General features: G+C 31.2%; 1 protein-coding gene across 1 annotated transcript in view; it reads left to right on the top strand.

Annotated features, from left to right (window-relative positions):
• Positions 1 to 16736, top strand: part of CASD1 (CAS1 domain sialic acid O acetyltransferase 1) — a 42150-nt gene extending 25414 nt beyond the window's left edge. Inside the window, exons 11-18 of the mRNA XM_012757156.3 lie at positions 5365 to 5484; positions 6498 to 6654; positions 8043 to 8122; positions 10394 to 10495; positions 12208 to 12348; positions 12845 to 12922; positions 14303 to 14395; positions 15280 to 16736. Coding sequence (XP_012612610.2) covers positions 5365 to 5484; positions 6498 to 6654; positions 8043 to 8122; positions 10394 to 10495; positions 12208 to 12348; positions 12845 to 12922; positions 14303 to 14395; positions 15280 to 15546 — 1038 coding nt within the window. The 3' untranslated portion in view covers positions 15547 to 16736. The remainder of the gene's footprint in view (positions 1 to 5364; positions 5485 to 6497; positions 6655 to 8042; positions 8123 to 10393; positions 10496 to 12207; positions 12349 to 12844; positions 12923 to 14302; positions 14396 to 15279) is intronic.
• Positions 16737 to 19645: the final 2909 nt, after the last annotated feature.

The raw sequence follows: 19645 nt of genomic DNA, 5'->3' as shown, positions 1-19645 counted from the left end.
TTTTTAAAAGATAAGGCAATAGTTGATTTGTATTTACTTGGCCTTAATTTTAATATAACAGAAATATATCTAAGTGTATTATTTCATGTCATCTTGTTGAACAGCTAATTTAAAGTTATCAAGAAACTTTATAGATGACAATTGCAAAGGATTTAGAATAGGTAAGTTACTATCAAAGGAAATAAAATCAGGTCATTATATTTTATATTCTGTCCTTCACTGTATTTTAGGAAGTTTGATAACTATTTTTACATTTTTAGAGTTTAAAAAACTTAGAACTCTCTTTCCTCAGTATTCAGAGAATCCATATACAGATAGACTACCATTGTAGACCATGTACCATACTTCCTAAGTACTGTCATATGCTACATGCTGGGGAGAGCTCTTTCTTTGGTCACCCAGTGTCTTCTGTACATGGATAGAATAGTTTTTTCAGTTCTCCCTAGGTGTCTTAAGAGACAGGATTTTCGTGATCTGTGGCCACCTTGGATAAGGCAGGATTAGAAAAAATGTATTCATTTTGAGTTGTAGCATTCCAGCTACATTACAGTTAAAACAGGCTTTTGTGGGTGAGCCTGACAACTACTTTTCCCACATGTTTTTATAGTGAAGGTGCAAACTGACTTCTATACAATATGTTAAAAATTTAAGAAACTTATTCATAATTTGGGATCTACTGAACTGGTTTTTATTGCTTTATTTGCTTATATAAAGCACACATCTGTAAACAGTATTTGAATATTCCCATGATAATTTTAGATAAGAGGGGAGTGTTGCCCAGAAAGGAGTATTTTGAAAATTCCATAGGAGCAAGTAAGGAGGTAAAGAGTATTATTACTGGGATTTTTCAGGTATCTCTAACAATTTGAAAACAATGTTATTCTTCGTTGTCTCTTTTTTCAAAAATTGTTGGTGATTTTATGGATTATTTGAAGGGCAGAAGGCAGAGGAATGAAGTGTAATTTTTTGCTGCAATTATATGGCTATGATACGTACATTTGTGGCAACAGTGACATTCCTGTGACACTGCAGCTGAAGGGGAGCTAGTGAATTTGAGTACTTATGAAAGAACCAAGACAGTAAAAGAGACCTAAGGCCAGGAGGGATGGAGATAGTAAGACATAGTTTAGAAACCCAGCTCAGAATTTGTAGGATAAATCCAATGGTTATCTAAGAAGTAAGTAGAGGTGAATATTGAATCCTAGAAATATCTCTGACATATGAATAAAGACTGGGTTAATTTTGGGGAAAGGAGGGGTTTGTTTTAAGAAAATACCACTTAGAAACATAATTAATTGGTGACATATTAAAGGGTGATGCTACTATAAAATAATTACACAGAAAGAATTAATGGCAGATTAAGTTCCTCAATTCAGTGATTCCAGAAAGTATTTAGATCATAAAAAGATGAAAGCAATTTGGCATTCTACTATAATCATTTACCAGCCTAACATCTAATACATCTTCTTAGACTACATCCCAATACATTCTAAATTACAGTTTTGTTTTTTTTTTTTTTTTTTAAAAAAACCTCTGTTCTGGAAGGATATACTTTTCATTAACAGATGAATATAGTGATTAATTAACATATCCTTATTTTTTTATATAGGATTTTGTGGTTAAAAATTACCTATATCTACATTGGCAAACATTATTAGCATAGGTGATAACATATTTTGGGACTTGATTCTTATATATTTGAGAGATTACCCTCATTAAAAACTTTAACTGCCACAGTTATTTTAATTACCTAAACTTAATGTTTTTTATTTTGAGTAAAATATGTCAAGCTTCAGTTGTGCCATGTTTTTACGCTAAAAGGAAAAACCGTGTAAAAAATTCTAGAGAATTATTAAAATAATCCAGATGGTCTGGCAGATTGTCATTGTTAGTATAAACATTCTTTTAAAATATAATTTATATAGGCCGGGCGCTGTGGCTCACGCCTGTAATCCTAGCTCTTGGGAGGCCGAGGCGGGCGGATTGCTCAAGGTCAGGAGTTCAAAACCAGCCTGAGCAAGAGCGAGACCCCGTCTCTACTATAAATAGAAAGAAATTAATTGGCCAACTGATATATATATATAAAATTAGCCGGGCATGGTGGCGCATGCCTGTAGTCCCAGCTACTCGGGAGGCTGAGGCAGAAGGATCACTCGAGCCCAGGAGTTTGAGGTTGCTGTGAGCTAGGCTGACGCCATGGCACTCACTCTAGCCTGGGCAACAAAGCGAGACTCTGTCTCAAAAAAAAAAAAAAAAAAATATATATATATAATTTATATCAAATATGGATTAAATGCTGTGAATTTAATATGAAGAGAGCAGCAAGTTTGGTATATACAGTAGATGATTTTGTGTTCCGTTATGTTTTTTTTTCTTTGAGAGTTTGTAAGTAACTTTCATGAAGAGACCCGAGTAAAAGGTCATGCGAGAAAATTTGAGGGATGAGGAAAAGAATAGAACCACAATTCAGAAGTTGGAATTCCAAATACATTTTTAATAAAATACTAAAAGCAAAACTTGACTCATGCAAAACAAAAAGAAAAACAGTTTGGGATGAAAGAGGGATGACAGCTACATGCAATGTGTGATCCTTGATTCAAGGCTTCTAGATCAGAAACTTTCTTTTAAAACCATAGGATATTACTAGGATAATTGAAGAAATTTTAATATAGGCTATATATTAAATACTATTATATTCATATTCAGTTTCTTACATATGATAATGATAATGATAATGTGGTCATACAAGAAACTATCCTTTCTTCTTAAGAGGTACATGGAGCAATATTTAGGAGCACCACCACATGGTCTGCAACATACTTTTACATGGTTCAGCATGGCATATAGGTGTCTATTGTACTATTCTTACAACTTTCTCTTGGTTTAAAATACCTTAAAAGGTTGGGAGAAATATTACATGAAATTTATAATAGGCCAGTAGTTGGCAGGAATTTGGAAAATTGTTGTGATGGTATTTAATTTTCTTTAAATGATTCTATTTACTGTTTAAATATAATAACCAAGGACAACTTTGCAGTCCCAGCCCCAGTCTTGAAGGGATTTGAAAGCATGTTTTATGGAGAGTGATTAAAGTAATTGGGAATGGTTAATCTAAGTTTGACATCTGTTTTTAAATACTTATAGGGCTATCAGATGTAAGAGTGATTTAGCATGGACATATGACCCTAATATTAGATTCTCCATTATGGTAGCTACAAGCTACATGTGGTTGTTGAGCACTTTGTAGCTAGTCAGCACTTTGAGAGGTGCTGTAATCGTAAAATATTTACCAGATTAAATATGATTATGATAAATTCATACTAATTACAAAAATTTTGTAGTAAGAAAATATTATGGGTTGAAATAATATTTTGGATACATTGAGTTAAATAAAATATATTTATTAAAATTAGTTTCTCTTGTTTCTTTTAACTTTTTAAATGTTCTGGTAGCCACATTAAAAAATTACTTATGGCTCACATTTCTATTGGACAGCTCTACTCCAGAGGGCTAAAGTTAGTAGTTTTTACATGTAGATTTCAACTTTTCATGAAAAGGAACTTTGTAGTAGTTAATGACCACCTAAAAATGGAATGGATTGCCTTGGGAGTTTGTATGTATTTCTGCTATTAAGAGATACTTAGACAAATCTGTGAAGGGGATATTTTAAAGTGTATTCAAGAATGAGATAAGAGCATAGGTTTGGATTAGATAAATTCTGAAGTTACTTCAGTATCACAAATCCTACCTTCATCCTTATGATTCTAATGTGTTCCACCTTCATTGAAAATTTCTAATCTAATAATGAGAGAAGACATTTAAAAGTAATTAATAATGAAGGATAATAAATAGAATTCTATGCTTGATATAAGGATTATTGGTGCTATACGAACTCTGGAAGGAGAAATGACATTCATCTGATACCAAATGAGATTAGAATTTCAAACGGTTCTAAAGAAGAATAGGATTTAAATAAGCAAAATGTGGTTGGGAGAAACATTTCAGGGCAGAATAAACAAGTAAACAAAAGTGAGTTGACAAGGGAGCACAAGAAGGACCAGTTAGGAGACAGAGAATATCATTTTGCTTAGAGTGGAGGTTACATAGAAGAATTTACAATCTATGATAAGTTCAGGGTTTTTTGTGGTTTTTTTGTTTTTGTTTTTTGTTGTTTTTTTCCCAGAAAAATAATATCCCCCCCCAAGGCCTATATATTCAAGGCCTTGTGAAATCTATTTAATGTGTCCACCTAATTTATTTTGTCCAACAAAGTATCACTTGAGGAAGACACATTAACCTAAAATGGTCATAAGCAGTATTAATGCTGGATAATTGCAGAAGTGATCAGATGGGTCTGAAAATAGAAGCCAAAGAAATTTTACATAGATCTAGCAGTTATTCTAGAAAGAATGGCCTTATAATTGCAAGGATTGGATGTCACTGAATAAGACTTTTAAAGATTATTTTAAAAAACAGTGTGCTGGTTATATTGTGGAGATGGAGAATACACATCAAACAGACCAGTGGGTGGTGAACAGGCAGAATGACAGTGTTCTAAAGTTATGAGAATTAGTAGTTATAAATAAGATAACATTTCCAGTGACTCCTATCATATGTAGATTCAAACTGTTATATTTCATTCAGCTTAGACAGAAGTGAAAATGTAACGCTCTGAAAACCATGACAAATGATTACAGGGATTAGTCATGATGAAGACAGTGATATAGGAGTGTGAAACAAAATTATTTCATAAAATAAGAACAGGAGGAAAATAATATTCCCACATTATCTTTGCATGTTTTTGAAAATATGTACTTTTACTAAATAAATATTATCAGTAGTCATTTGACTCTTTTATTTACAGTTCTAACGTCTATATACTTAAGGGGGCCCAAAATGTGAGATTTTTGTTCATTTTGTTTTTTATCTTCTCATCAGGAAAATATAAAATTCAGAGTAATCTTATATTTAGGCTAAATAGTGATTAATAATTTATAGTTATCATACATTGAATTCTAATTGGTTACAAGTTAAGGTACAACTTAGTGCTTCACATGTACTTCATTCATTCCTTGAAGAATCCTTTAAAGGGGGAGGTGATAGTCTCATTTTGCAGATTGGAAAACTTAAAGTCACATAGCTAGAAAATGGGAGAACCAGAATTTAAACCTAGGTCTGTCTAATTCCAAAGTCTACATTTTTGTAATCTCTGCTATAATGCCTAACTTTTGAGAATAAATTTTTTCATTGAACTAATGCCAAATGATGGCAATGATTTATTATCTTTGTTAAATGTACTTGTTATAATAATTCAAGGTGTAGTCAATGCCAGCATATATTTTACCTATTTATTTTTGTCAACAGTTTTTGCCTGTATACATGCACATTCGAGTTCTGGTTGCTGCATATCTATTTCAGACAGGGTATGGGCATTTCTCATACTTTTGGATCAAAGGAGACTTTGGAATCCATAGAGTATGTCAGGTAGGAATGTATTCAGTTATTTTCATTTTCTTTCAATTTAACATGATTTTGCACCTAACTATTGAGAGAATATAAATATGGTTATTATAGGACCGTGAATAATTTGAAAATAGCCCTTTAAAATTGTATTATTTCTGTTTTCTATATTTAGTAATTTGAGATAAGTTATTAGTGATGGAAGGAAGATATAATTTAAATGACTATATAATAAAAGTTCTGGTATACAAGGGACAACTTGCTGATTCACTTTAGTTTTGTAAAATTGTATCTAGTAACCTGGAATTATTATAATATGGTATGTTTTCTGTCTCAGAGAAGAGTAGTAGCATTTATTAAATTTCTACCTTGTGCTAAATAATTTCTAAACATTATTTTATTTATCCCCCCCACACACACATTACATGCCTGAGTTGTTATCTTTATGTTTACAGATGAGGAAACTAAGACTCAGAGAGGTTAAATAATTTGCCCAAGGTCACATAGTAAATGGTATAGCACTAATATAAATCTGCCCAAATTCTGTGTTCTTTGACATCAAAACTGATACCCTAAATGCCTGTTACAGAGGTCCCAAAGATACCTAAATTTGAGTAATATTATTTTGTTTCTATGACGACTCTCAATTTAATCCCAAATGGGGTAAATCAACATCAAATCAGAGATGAAATGGACACCCTTTTCTTGAGATAATCTAATCTCTGCTTATAAACCCATGAAAGGAAGTTTATAATTTTTTCCCCCTACATTTAACAAGATGTAGCAAGTTGCAGTTGTAGCAAGAGGACAGCTCAGGCTGATGCTTTGCTGGCAATTAATATAATGATGCATAAATACTTTATATTCAACTCTTTACAGTGATTGTAGAACAAATGTAATTTTAGGTATTAGTAAAATACACTTTCTTGGTCATTTTTGAGTCTTAAACACTTATACTTTGCCAGAGAAAATCTGTCTTTGCTTTTCATGTATAACTGGAATTGTAATGAAAACCATTTTCTTCTCCTTTTTAATAGGTCTTATTTCGTCTCAATTTCCTGGTAGTGGTGTTATGTATAGTAATGGATCGGCCTTATCAATTCTATTACTTTGTCCCCTTGGTCACAGTATGGTTCATGATCATATATGTTACATTAGCACTATGGCCACAAATAATCCAAAAAAAAGCAAATGGTAAATATGCTCTAATATTGATAAATATATTCTTTCAATGTACTAAATTTCTTTAGAGTTGCTAAAGGCTGTTAAGAGATGTAGACAGTTTAAATTTATGTACAGTTTTGGCATTTTGAAATTTTGTTCTTAAACTGTTTCTAAAACATTACAGCTAAATAGTTCAAGTAATGTAACAGTGAAGAATAATAGTTTACATTTAAATTTATGTTATCCCTTTTCTAAATTTAAATTTTTCAAAACCATTTTACATGTTAACTAATGCTACAGTTTCCAAACTGTTTTGTAGAAAGCCAGAGTGGATGTAGCTAGAAAAGAGACAGAAAAGCCAAATAAGGCTCTAGGCCCCTACATCCTTCTTCAATCTTGGCAGCTCTGCTTTTATTTGATTTCTGATATATATATTAAGATTTTGATAAACATTCATTTGCAGAAATGCTTCTTATGTCAAACAAAGTTTAAAAGCACTAATATAATTTATCTTCTGGATAACCATTTAAGCAGTTATTATCAACCTGTTTTACATGTAAGGAGCCTAAGTACCCAAAGATTGTCATTTTCAAATTTCATATAGCCAGTTAATGATAATATTCAAAGTAAGGCCACAGTCATTTATTTTAATTTTTTTCGTCAAGATCATACCATTAAAATCGTCCTTCTTTTGGAAAAATAAAGAATTTTTTATTTTTAAAAATGTGTTTAACTTGACTCTTCCAACCAAATATTGTATGTCAAAAATATTTTTCCATTGGCTTCTATTATAACATCAAATACTTTTCCAGGAAAGACTTAACTTCCAGCCACTATTACAATCCACTGGTTTCTTTGCATAGCCTCTATAGTTTAATTGCTCTATACAAACCCAGCATATTATCAAATAATCAATATGTATAAACTTTGAACACATAATTTAAAATAGGTAAATGTTAAAATATATCTTATGGTTAAATCCTAGTCCATTAGGGGGTTTAAGATCTTTCCTTGGAACTTTAATGTTTAAGCAATATTACCTAAGTTGTATTCAACATGAGTGTTTGTTAGAATTACATTGAACATGTTGTTCCAAATTTTGTTGTAACTTTCAATAATGAATAGGTAGAATTGAATCCAGGAGGTATTTTAAAAAATATTTATAGTAGATGAACGTCAAGTGTATAAGGTATCAATTATACCTTATAGCCTCATTCCTAGCAAGAATCCTCCACCTGTTTTTCCTTTGTGCCCTACTTGTAATTTATACTACCCAGATATATGTTGTGTATCCTTGTAAGCAGTCTTAAATTATTTTAAGAACTATTCAGGGTATGAATATGTTAAGTAGAGAGTATTTAAAATGTTTTTTAATATAAATTTATATTTCTTAGTAAATTAAATATTTTCTCTCTTAGGAAATTGTTTCTGGCATTTTGGCTTACTGTTGAAACTAGCCTTTTTGCTGTTATTCATATGTTTTTTGGCATATTCTCAGGTTTGTACAGTCTTTTCAGTTTATATTTTGTAATATTTTAAAGTTCAAGTCTATTAAAGTATGTGAGAAGACTCAGGTTTTTTTTAAGCTTCATTTTTTAATGACTATAATAAAAGTGTCACTCTGTAGTTGACTACTCAGGGTAGTTCTTTTGAGATATATCTACTTTTGTTACCACTGTTTTTGTTGTAAGAGCAATTTAAAGCTCTTCCTCTGGCAATTGTTCAAGATCCATTTTACTTGACTTTGATCAATCAAACGTTTATTGAATGCTTCTTACAAGACACTACTCTAAGTGGAGATCAAAATTCTCTTGACAGAATATGCAACTTAGTTTGTGCATTATTCATTGCATCAAAGTATTACTTGTTTTTCTATAACTACATAGAGTTAAATTTTGGCAGTTAGTAAAACCAACTTAGGAGCAAAGGGGTTTATATATATGTAATATGTTTAATTTTATAAAATTTTTGGTAATTTTCTTAGCTCTGCCTTTTGATCCTTTTATTCTGATGGTTGAGATTTTCTCACTCACTTTAGCAGATTGGCATTCTCCTACCTGCTGATTAAATCCTTCAGGCAGATGTATTATTTGGGCAGCATGAAGTTTATAACAACATTTTAATTTGAATGCCTATAGTGTGACATATTCTGCAGTTTACTTGTGTCTCCAACACTCTGTCAGTACCTATGTTAGTTATATACATGCCCTGTAGGCATGTTGTGTGTATATGTAATCCTATAAAGCTGTTTTTTGGACATTTTTGTAGGCATTTATACTTATTTTCATACTCAAAAGCATTTAAAGCATTTCTATTGCTGCCCGACATTGAAGTTTTTTTATAGATCGATAAAATAACAAAGAAACAACAGGCAAATGTATAAAGAAATAGCCAGGTAACAGCAACAACTACTGGACAGTTTTTCATTAAAATTCCCAACACTCTGTGAGTACTTCTGAGGGAAAGAAAAGAAAGCTGACCAGAAGTTCAATACAGGGATTAGAAACATTTCCCTAGCTTTGGGTCAGTGTTGACCGCTGCACAAGAAAAAAAAAGTTCACACTTCAGTGCAGCTTACCATCTTTCACTAAATAGGATGTTTGATAAATATTTATTTATTGATCATTTTTAAGAAATAAAATTTTAATTAGAAATAAAATTTTAAATAGTACATACATCTTATATATGTCATATATTTATCTCTAATATATACCTATTATATAATCTATATTCATATCAGTATATATGATCTATAAGTACATTAGATTACAACTCTTGTTAAGGATCATCCTTAATCTGAGACATACATGTTGATAGAACCTGTTTTTAATATATGTACATTTTAAATTCCATGGTTGAATGGAGACTGTTGCATTTTACTATAATAATAAAATTATTCTGACCTAAGAATTCAGCTTTACCTAAAATGTAATATTTTCCTATTTTTGTCTTTGGTTTTTAATAGCCTTTTAAAAAATTGTAATGTTACATTTTTATGCTGTGGCATTAAGTCTAATGATGGAACTTTCCTTAATAGAGTTTGTCGTCATTCTTTAGTCTGGAAATTGAGGTTTTTGTTCTCTTCTTTGAAAGACTTCATTAATGTGCAGGAATGTACCCAAGACTTCTGCCCCTTCGTTCCCAGATTTTCCAGGCTGTCAGATTAATAAGAGGGTACCATTCAATAACTTGACCAGAGTAAAATTGTAAACTTTGTTTCAAAGGGTATAATGGCATTTGGGTATGGTTGATTGAGTAAGGTGACTAATTTAGAAGACTCTTTTAACTCAAATAGTTAATTATAGATTATTAAGAACATTTGGAAAAAGATAACTATATTTTAACCTTAATGATCATTCTTTAGAATATTGATATCATATTGCCTGAAATATTTTGTATTTTCTGTTTGATTAGTAAATATTAGCTGTTTTGTGTACTAGATTAAAAACTTTAAGTAGAATAATTTTCTAATTACTGGATTTTTGTTGTTTTGTTTTGTTTTTAATTTTGCATTTTCAGTAGCCTTTCTTGTGAAGTGAAAATAAGTTACAGAATTTTAAGTCATCTTTATTAGCCATTGGTAAAATAAATGTATTTTCAAATATATTTCAAATGAAATCCTATTTTCAAATGAAATAAATAGAATTTAAAGATTGTGAAATGACCCTTATATAGTCCTAACTTTTAAAAACCTAGAATTTCTGATAGAATTGCAAAGCAAGTATTGACTTGTATCATCTTAATTTATTTTCTGGATTCCTTTTCTCAGGGTGCATTTGAGAAGATCTTTTCTCTTTGGCCATTGTCCAAGTGTTTTGAACTGAAAGGGAATGTATATGAATGGTGGTTCAGATGGAGGTTAGACCGTTATGTATGTATTTACTTTGTGATATCTTGACATTTCAAATTATATTGTTAGAAAATGATTTGTAAATATTTTCATCTATTATTTAGTTTTAGAATAAGGAAACATGTTGCTTTAGTAAGTCAAAGCAGTCTTAGCATCTCCACCTCCCCTTTTTCTTTACAGCAGTGAAAGTGTATGCATATATGTGTAGATCAGCTGTGAAAATGTTGTAAAAATGTCTATCAAGTGGCCTTTGCCATATATTTTAAACTTACAGGTAATCTGTCATATGTATGCTTCAGCCATTCAAAATAATACTTGTTGAGCCCTAATATGTGCCCTACATGCTGTTTTATCATGAGGTATATATTAGAGAAAGAAAGAAGAGATGTCACTATTCTTCTAATAAGCCTTAAGAATCTAGTTTAAAGCTCAAGATTACTATTTATAGTGGAGTACTAAACTATGCAATATGGATTTTGTGGTAGAAGTATGCAAAGAAGAAAGAGCAGGGTCTTGGATTATTTTATGAACTTGATCTCCAAAGGATGGTTAGGATTAAATTGGCCAAGAAAATGTAGAACATCTAGCACAGCATTTAGAAAATAATAGACACTAAAAAAATTAATTATTTCAGTGTTTCCCCTTTTCCTTTCATCTTTTTTTCTCTCAGCAAATGTTTTTAGTGCTTATTCTGTGCCATTCTTGGTTTCCAATACCTACACGCTTTCCAATATACTGCATTGCATTTCAAAACCATACATAAATAAAAATCTTTGCTAAAGTCTCCACATTAAATAATTTTAAATTCTCTACTTTCTCAATAATGTGGTCTGCTATGGCATGATTTCTCAGTCTGTTTGGACTACTGTAATAGAATACCATAGACTAGGTGGCTTATAAACAATAGAAATTTTTTCTCACAGTTTTGGAGGCTGGGAAGTCTGAGATCACAGAGCCAGCAGATTTGGTATCTGTTGAGGGCAGGTTCATGGATAGCTGTGTCCTCCCATGGTGGAAGGGAGCTCCCTGGGGTCTCTTTTATGAAGGCACTAATCTCATTCATGAAGGCTCCACACTCTGCACCTAATCACCTATCAAAACTTTCACTGCAAAATTATGACATTGGGTAATTAGGTTTCAACATGAATTTTGGGCCTACACAAACATTCAGTCTGGAGGAGGAAGGGGAAGAAGAAAAAACAAACAAACAAACAAACAAACATTCAGTCTGTTGAAGTGATGGTTCACATTAAGTCTTTGTTTAATAAAAGAAAGCTCACGTGCTTTCTGATCTGCCATATTTTTTTTCACTCTATGTATGTATACTTCTTTTTAAATGTGTGACTTGGTGGTGTTATTGTTTGTTGTATTTGACTGAAAAAGACCAATATAAAATGTGTTTTATCTTTGTTGGGTACATTTACATTTTATCATGTCTGTAGGAGAGTTTCTTAACATTATTTTTAAATTGGCTTTATTACTTGCTGTTGATACTGCACAAAATGAACCAGCTTTATCTCATATTGTTTCAAGAAGTATTTACTTCTTTATGGTGGATGGTTTCTAATAATCATTAGATTTATTTCATTACTTGAAGTTTTACTCTTGAAGTTTAAGTCCTTCATAGAAAAACTTGTAAGCTTTTAACCTACTTTCTTTTATACATGTAGTCCTAATTAACTAAATATTTTTGCTATTTTTTGATAAGTAACTTTAAATTTTTTATTTTTCAGGTAGTCTTCCATGGAATGCTGTTTGCTTTCATTTATCTAGCTTTACAGAAGCGTCAAGTACTTTCTGAAGGAAAGGGTGAACCTCTTTTTTCAAACAAAATTTCAAATTTTCTATTATTTATTTCAGTAGTTTCTTTCTTGGTAAGTTTTGAAATGTAATCTTCCAATCTTCTAAAATTCTAAATGACATAAGATTAACTTTAAGGTATAGGATGTAATCAATTATTAATCTTTATTTTTTAAATTCATTTTTCTCTATTTTTCTAATTGGACATAAATAGTAAAGCTATATATACATATATAAACTAAATATGAAAAATAACTGAGAGCTCAATGAAATAGGAATTTTAAAAGTTGTAATGTATTTGGGAAAAAATATAATGTAAGGTATTTGATGTGAAGAGCCATCACAGCCTCATGATTTTTCCAGAAAAATGCAGACCTACACACCTCTCTCTCTGTTTTCGTATGTTTGGACACTTGAGGAAACCTGTAGGCACTTTTTACTGACACTTTTCATATACCGAAATGAAGTATAATGTTATAAATGAAGAAACTGTAAAAAGAAATTGTGAGAATTATGCCTCTTTCAGACTTAAACTGTTTTTGTGTACTGTTCCATACACTTCTATTTTAGACCTATTCCATCTGGGCTAGCAGTTGTAAAAACAAAGCAGAGTGCAATGAACTCCACCCATCTGTTTCTGTGGTACAGGTAATTATCTTGATTTAGAGAAATATTTACTTTTAGTTTTTGATAAGAACATGATTTTTAGAGACAGAGAGATTTAAGAGCAAACTCTAAAAAATGGAGAGAATTTACTTAATCTTTCTAAGTCTTTCTTTCCTCTGTAGTAATAAGGATATTAAACTCTCTTTCAAAGGGTTGTTATATTAAATTTATGGAAATGATCTAGCTAGTATTTGTCACTTGATTGGCATTTAGAAAATGTTAATTCCCCTTCTTATATTTGCTTTTTCATCATTTATTCAAATTTCTTTGTTTCTTTAATCGTAGTCATTATCTACTATGTGTTAAGTAACACTAGATGTAAGAGGTTCAATGTTAAATAAGATAAGGCTCCTGCACTCAAGAAACTTAGTCTAAAAGAGATACAGGTCAATAAACATTCATTCATTTATTTAACAATTTTTTAATTCATTTAACAATATTTGATAATTACTATATGCTAGACATTATACTGGGGTTTACAGTGATAACTAAATCAGACATAGTTCCTACCCTCATGAAGCCCACGTTCTTCTGAATATAAATAGATTTTTCAATCCTTTTATAAGAGAAAGTTTTTGAAAGGTAGCTGTGAAAGTGGAAACCCTTTTTTTCTTTATAAATTCTTGGTTTTTTTATATAAGGAGGGGAATTTTAAGGAGAATTCTTTGCTTGAAAAACTAGTTACTGGGTGTGAGACTATGAATTGAAGGTTTAGAAAATATAATACCTGTTCCAGCAGGTACAAAAGGACTGGGCAGAGGGGTGAAGGTCAGAAACCCAAAAGCTGGAGATTCTTTTGGGGGAGAAAAGATCCAGAGAGGAAAATATATTACATGTGAATACAGTTCCAGAGATCATGCCAGGCCATGCAGAGAAAACATGAAAATACCTTGAAAGCCATGGCATTTCCCATACTGACATGGGGGTCAGCGGAAGGAGGATTTTGACGAGAGTAAAGAGAGCTGGTGGCTCTAAACCAGGCAGATACTATATAAAAGCAGTGAAATTATATCATTAGATTTTATGAAGTTTTGCTACAGAAATGTGATGTCAACTTTTTTCACACTCAAGGCCTCAGGCAAATTTGTATTTTTCCCAATGTATATAAAATAAAACTGTTCAGCCATGTACTATCTAAAATCTGCTTTGGTATGCAGTATACAGACCGTATGTTGAGAAATCCAGTTTGGGTAGACTCTAGAACAAAAATAACTTTCTAATACTTCACCTATTTAAAAAAACATTATATACATGTTAAGTTCAAGAACATAAAGAATAAGGTTACCACTTAAAGGAAAGCTTCATGTAAAATACTTCTCAATAAAGACATTATTAATATTTGCCTTTGTGGATTTGCTTTAGATTTTAGCCTTCATCCTAATAAGGAACATCCCCGGATATGCACGTTCAGTTTATAGTTCATTTTTTGCTTGGTTTGGAAAAATTTCATTAGAGGTTGGTACTTTAATGTTTTTCTGTCTGTTACACAGGCTGGTGTTATATGTGTGCATGTACGTGTGTATGTGTGTATATGTGTGTATGTAAATATGACACGGACCTTCTTTTAAACCAAAGCTATGTTACTTATGGAATTATGGGGGATGGGCTTAGAAAGTTCAGCAGCAGTCAAGTTTTTTAGAATGTTTTAAAAGCCATATTTAAAAATGACTAGACATAGATGACTTTTACAATATTCTTTATGTCATCTTAAACTTTTGAGAAAATCCAAGATGCTGAGATCAGGAGAGAAAAAGTATTAGACCAGATAAAAATGAAATTAAGCTGAGGGGATTTTGATTTTGGTTCATCTCCATAATTAAATATTATATTACTGGAATTCAGTTTATTCATGCTTACCATAATAAAATTCACTCTTATTATGATTGGAAATTGTGGGAAAAAATTTAAACTCATTACATTTTGTGTGAGAGACATAATGTGAAATAATCTACGAAATCAGTTTAAACAGTAGGTTTTGAAATACATTATGAGTAGTCTGAGTTTTATTTTAAATGGAATATTTTAAAATTGTAGAATTCATAATTATAATTTTAGAGTATAATTTTTTTTCAAATAGGGAAAATAAGTTTCTCTTTTGAATTATTGTGTAAATGTACTTTTTTTTTTAAGTTTCATTTATAAGTGAGCTTGTATAGAAGTAGGAGTTCTAGAAGGTAGACTCTGCAGTGGACTTTTCAGGGCCAACAGTGAGAAAGAATCAAATGGTTTTAGAAAAGGCTTTTAATATTATTGTGCTATCAGATATTTAAATTAGGAAGAACTGTGATTTATTTATACACCTCTGTATACATCTAACTTTAAATATTTTTTTCTCCTAGCTATTTATTTGCCAATATCACATATGGCTGGCAGCAGACACAAGGGGTATATTGGTTCTCATTCCTGGAAACCCTATGCTCAACATCATTGTCAGCACTTTCATATTTGTTTGTGTGGCACATGAAATCTCTCAGATCACTAATGATCTTGCACAGATTATTATTCCTAAAGATAACTCATCTCTGTTGAAAAGGTTGGCATGTATGGCTGCATTTTTTTGTGGACTCCTCATCTTATCATCCATTCAAGATAAATCAAGAGATTAGGTTCCTAAAATCCTAAAAAACTTAAACTCTTCAGGCTTACTTTGTGTCTGCCTGGAGGAGAAAAGCATCTATCTGGAGATATAAGCATATATGTAAATATAAACATGTATGGCAAGAGAACAGTTCTATGACATCTGTTGAACATGCGTGATTGTATATATTGGAAATGTACATATCCAATGTGAAATACTAAAAAAATTGATGAACTAGAATGCATTGTATAGGATTGCATGTGAAAAGTCTTTTCTACTGGATCTGTATTTCCATTTATAAATCATTTTAAGTTAACATATGAAGGCAGGGAAATGATTACCTTTCCAGCAAAAAGTATAGATAATTTAATTAGCTTAGTGATACCACTGAGTGTTTTGATATTACTAAATTTGTGGTAATAAAACTGTCTGCACCTATCTATATTCATCATGGAACTTCCTACTTCATTGAAAACTTTCTTAAGAATGATTGCAGTATTGTTTTCTTATCATATGTGCAATGATGTGGAATGATAAACAGTATGCCTTTAATTTATGTGTGTTCATGTTCTGACGTTATGTGTTTCCTGAAATGATTTTTCTTCCTAACTGTGGTTTTCAGGTATGCAAGCCTAAATCTTTGTATACTTTGTCTTACAGAGTTGTTCTGAAGCTCCATGACAGGGTTTTGTCATTATTGATGTTATCATTGCTTCTTTTTATAAAAAGGCCAAATTTTCTTTACAATCCAAATGTTTCCTCAAGCTATACCAGTGTAATACCAGTTACCCTATGGAACCATTGAATATGTTTCCCCCCCACTAATTGATTTTTGTATATTATTTCCAATGTTTGGAAAGCTCTTTATAGCCATTTTGGTATTCCCCCCCCTCCTATTTTTAAAAAATATTTATCTAAACTTGTGCAGTATAGTAAACATTCAAGTTGTTATGATTGGGATGTATTACCATAAGTGAGTTTTAAGTAAACTGGTGACTTTGGGCAATAAATATTTTTGTTTTGTTTTGTTTATAAGCTAACTGTTAGAGGTACACATTTATTTATCTATTGTACAGATTTCATTGTGATTTTTAATGTTTGAAAGATTGCACTTGTTTGTTTGCTTTTACTGTGTGTGGGGTTAAATATATTTTCTGTTCACAGTATGTGAAAATATGGAGTAATTTAAACAGTAAATAAACATTCTGTGGATGCTTATTTTTGTATTGGCAAAGTATCAATTAAACTATATGTGTTCTTGTTTTTAAAAATCTGGATCCCTTAATGATTGGTTTAAATTTCTAATTCATTTCCTAAACTTAAATTTGCTTTTTCAAACTCTTAATATATAGGGATAGATGACTGATAGTTGGATAAGGAATACTGTAGTTATCAGCTTCTGAGGATTATCTGCTTTTCACCTAGGAAGTTTAAGCATTATGGTTTATTAGTGGTTTTGCTTGAAGAATTTAAAAATTTAATTATTATTTCTGTAGCACTGAATTTATGTGCTACTGATATATTCCCATTAATTAAGAAATATTTCTTGGACAGAAATGTGTGCTCTTTCCTTTTCTCTCTCTCTTCTTCTGCCCTTACTTAATCTTTTGACATTTCCCAGATAGACAATTGTAATGATTCATTGCTCTGCCTCCTAGACTGCAGCCTTATAAGTAGAGAATAGTTTAGTTATAAATCAAAAACTTCCAAGTACTGTGATCACATTATTCTTGCTCATGTAGCTTGCCAATGACTAGAATGCATTTTAATTTAGCCTATAAGTTTTATCACCTAAAAAAAGAGTTTTCTTGATGAAACAATTGAAAAAGAAAGATGACCAGTATCTCTACTTTTTGGAAATGCTTATATCTTCCAATAGTGATGCCCAAGTGAATATATGTTTTTTCCCTCCTATTTGAACTCAAGCAGAAAACTAACCTAGTAAGCCTTCTCTCTTCATTGGACGTTCTTATTTAATATGCAGTACTGTTTTTATATAGAATTTTATATAATAATGAAAATAATATTAAAAGATAATGTATTTGTCATTAAAATACATTATATTTGATTTTCTTAATGAGTCTTTATGGTAACAGGTTATTTTGGAAGTTTCCACAGTACAAAGCATCTATGTGTATGGTAAATGTCTTAATTTTTTTTTCCTACATTGACTCATATACACACCAGTTGCATAGTCATAACATTCTTCAGAATAAGATATTTAACAGAATATTTAGATGTGCTAAAATTGAGATAAAACCATAGATGCTCTCTTAACTTTGATTTTCTGTAATAAAAAAATCACATTCAAGAATCTCCCATTTGGCTCTAAAAGGTATTTTTTTTTTTTTTTTGAGACAGAATCTCACTCTGTTGCCTGGGCTAGAGTGCTATGGTGTCAGCCTAGCTCACAGTAACCTCAAACTCCTGGATTCAAGCAATCCTCCTGCCTCAGCCTCTCGAGTAGCTGGGACTACAGGAATGTGTCTGCCATGCCCGGCTAATTTTTTCTGTATATTTTCAGTTGGCCAATTAATTTCTTTCTATTTTTTTAATAGAGACGAGGTCTCACTCTTGCTCAGGCTGATTTCTAACTCCTGACCTTGAGCTATCCACCCACCTCGGCCTCCCAGAGTGCTAGAATTACAGGCATGAGCCACCACGCCTGGCCTCTAAAAAGTATTAATACTTGCTTGATTCAGTTCTACCCCAATCCTTCCCTTTTTCCTTTGCCAAACCTTCCCATTTTTGTGGATAGCTAACAGAAGCATTAAAAATTCAGCCTACACCTAAATTATAATGTTTTGCAAAGACATGGAACTTAAGTCCATTTATTATTCTATTCCCTAAGAATGACTTTATACTAAAACCATAAAAATAGAATGCCTTCTAGATATAATCATTGATAGGAACTGGATGTGTTCCGTGGCTTGTATTATAAACAATTCAGGTTTTGCTTGATGAACTGAATGCACCACATGGGAATCTGCAATATGACTGGAGGTTAAGTAGCATTGTACTTAAAGATTTTTGGAAGAGAAAATGAACTTTTTAGCTTAATAGTGAACACTGAAATAAAGATTGCCAATTTTGGTTGGCAATTCAGTCCATTTTACCATTTTGAATATTTCTCTGCAAAAACATTCAAAAATGATTGCATAAATATATAATTTTTTCATTCTTAGAATAATTGTGATTTGGGAGAACTTATTTGGCAAGATATATTCTGGTTTATTTTCTAATACAGAAAATGGTTTACAGAAAAGCAAATGGTAGCCTAAACTATATTCCCAAAATGTGGAGTTAAAGACTGAATTCCAGAAAGTTTTCCTTTAATTTTAAATCTTATAAAAATTTAATGATATTATTTTGCTTTGCCTTTCCATATTAATAGTGATAGTAGAAATGAGGAGACACAAGTAGAAATTATTTACCAGAACCTAAACATGACAGCGTTAGAATACCCAAATTCTACATATGTGTTGAGAAATATTTGCTTTAAAATATAAAAAATTATGCAGATATTTTATTCATGTTTAAAAGTAACAATTATGAATAATTTGGGGGAATATGAAACAGCAAAATTAAATACCCTTTGTCTTTAAAGGATTTAAAGGCAAAATTATCCCGAACATCACAATGAAAAATCAGACATTGTTAATCTTAGTAAAAAGGGTATCAAGATTCTAATTACAAATTCAAGAGAAAAACCAGAAAGAAAAGTGTCACAATTAAATGTATTTCCTTTTGTTTTTTCATTTTCAAATTTAAAATATCTCTAATATTATACATGTTTATGTTATATGAAAGGCTTATACCATCATTCAGTAAAAATAAAGTTTGATTCTATATCTAGCAGGGGTTTTTCTTTAGTTCTTAGCTGCCTTCATTATATTTTTTATCTATCCCCAGTAGAAACTTGATAGATGATAAGCTTTTTCATAAATAGGCAAGTATTTTCTTTGACAAATCACAGGGTCGAAGTCCTGCTGATAGAAACAATGAATATGCCTTCTCCATGACACTAAATAGTGTTTAAAGATAACTAGTATTTGGAGTAGCAAGATGTGTTTTTCTTAGGTAATTCAGGAGAAAATAGTGACATTTATATTGGTATGGAGAGCAAA

Source organism: Microcebus murinus, chromosome 9, assembly GCF_040939455.1.
Source record: "Microcebus murinus isolate Inina chromosome 9, M.murinus_Inina_mat1.0, whole genome shotgun sequence".
Classification (NCBI taxonomy): Eukaryota; Metazoa; Chordata; class Mammalia; order Primates; family Cheirogaleidae; genus Microcebus; species Microcebus murinus.
Note: the sequence above shows the minus strand (reverse complement) of the source record. Positions and strands in the feature narration are given on the sequence as shown.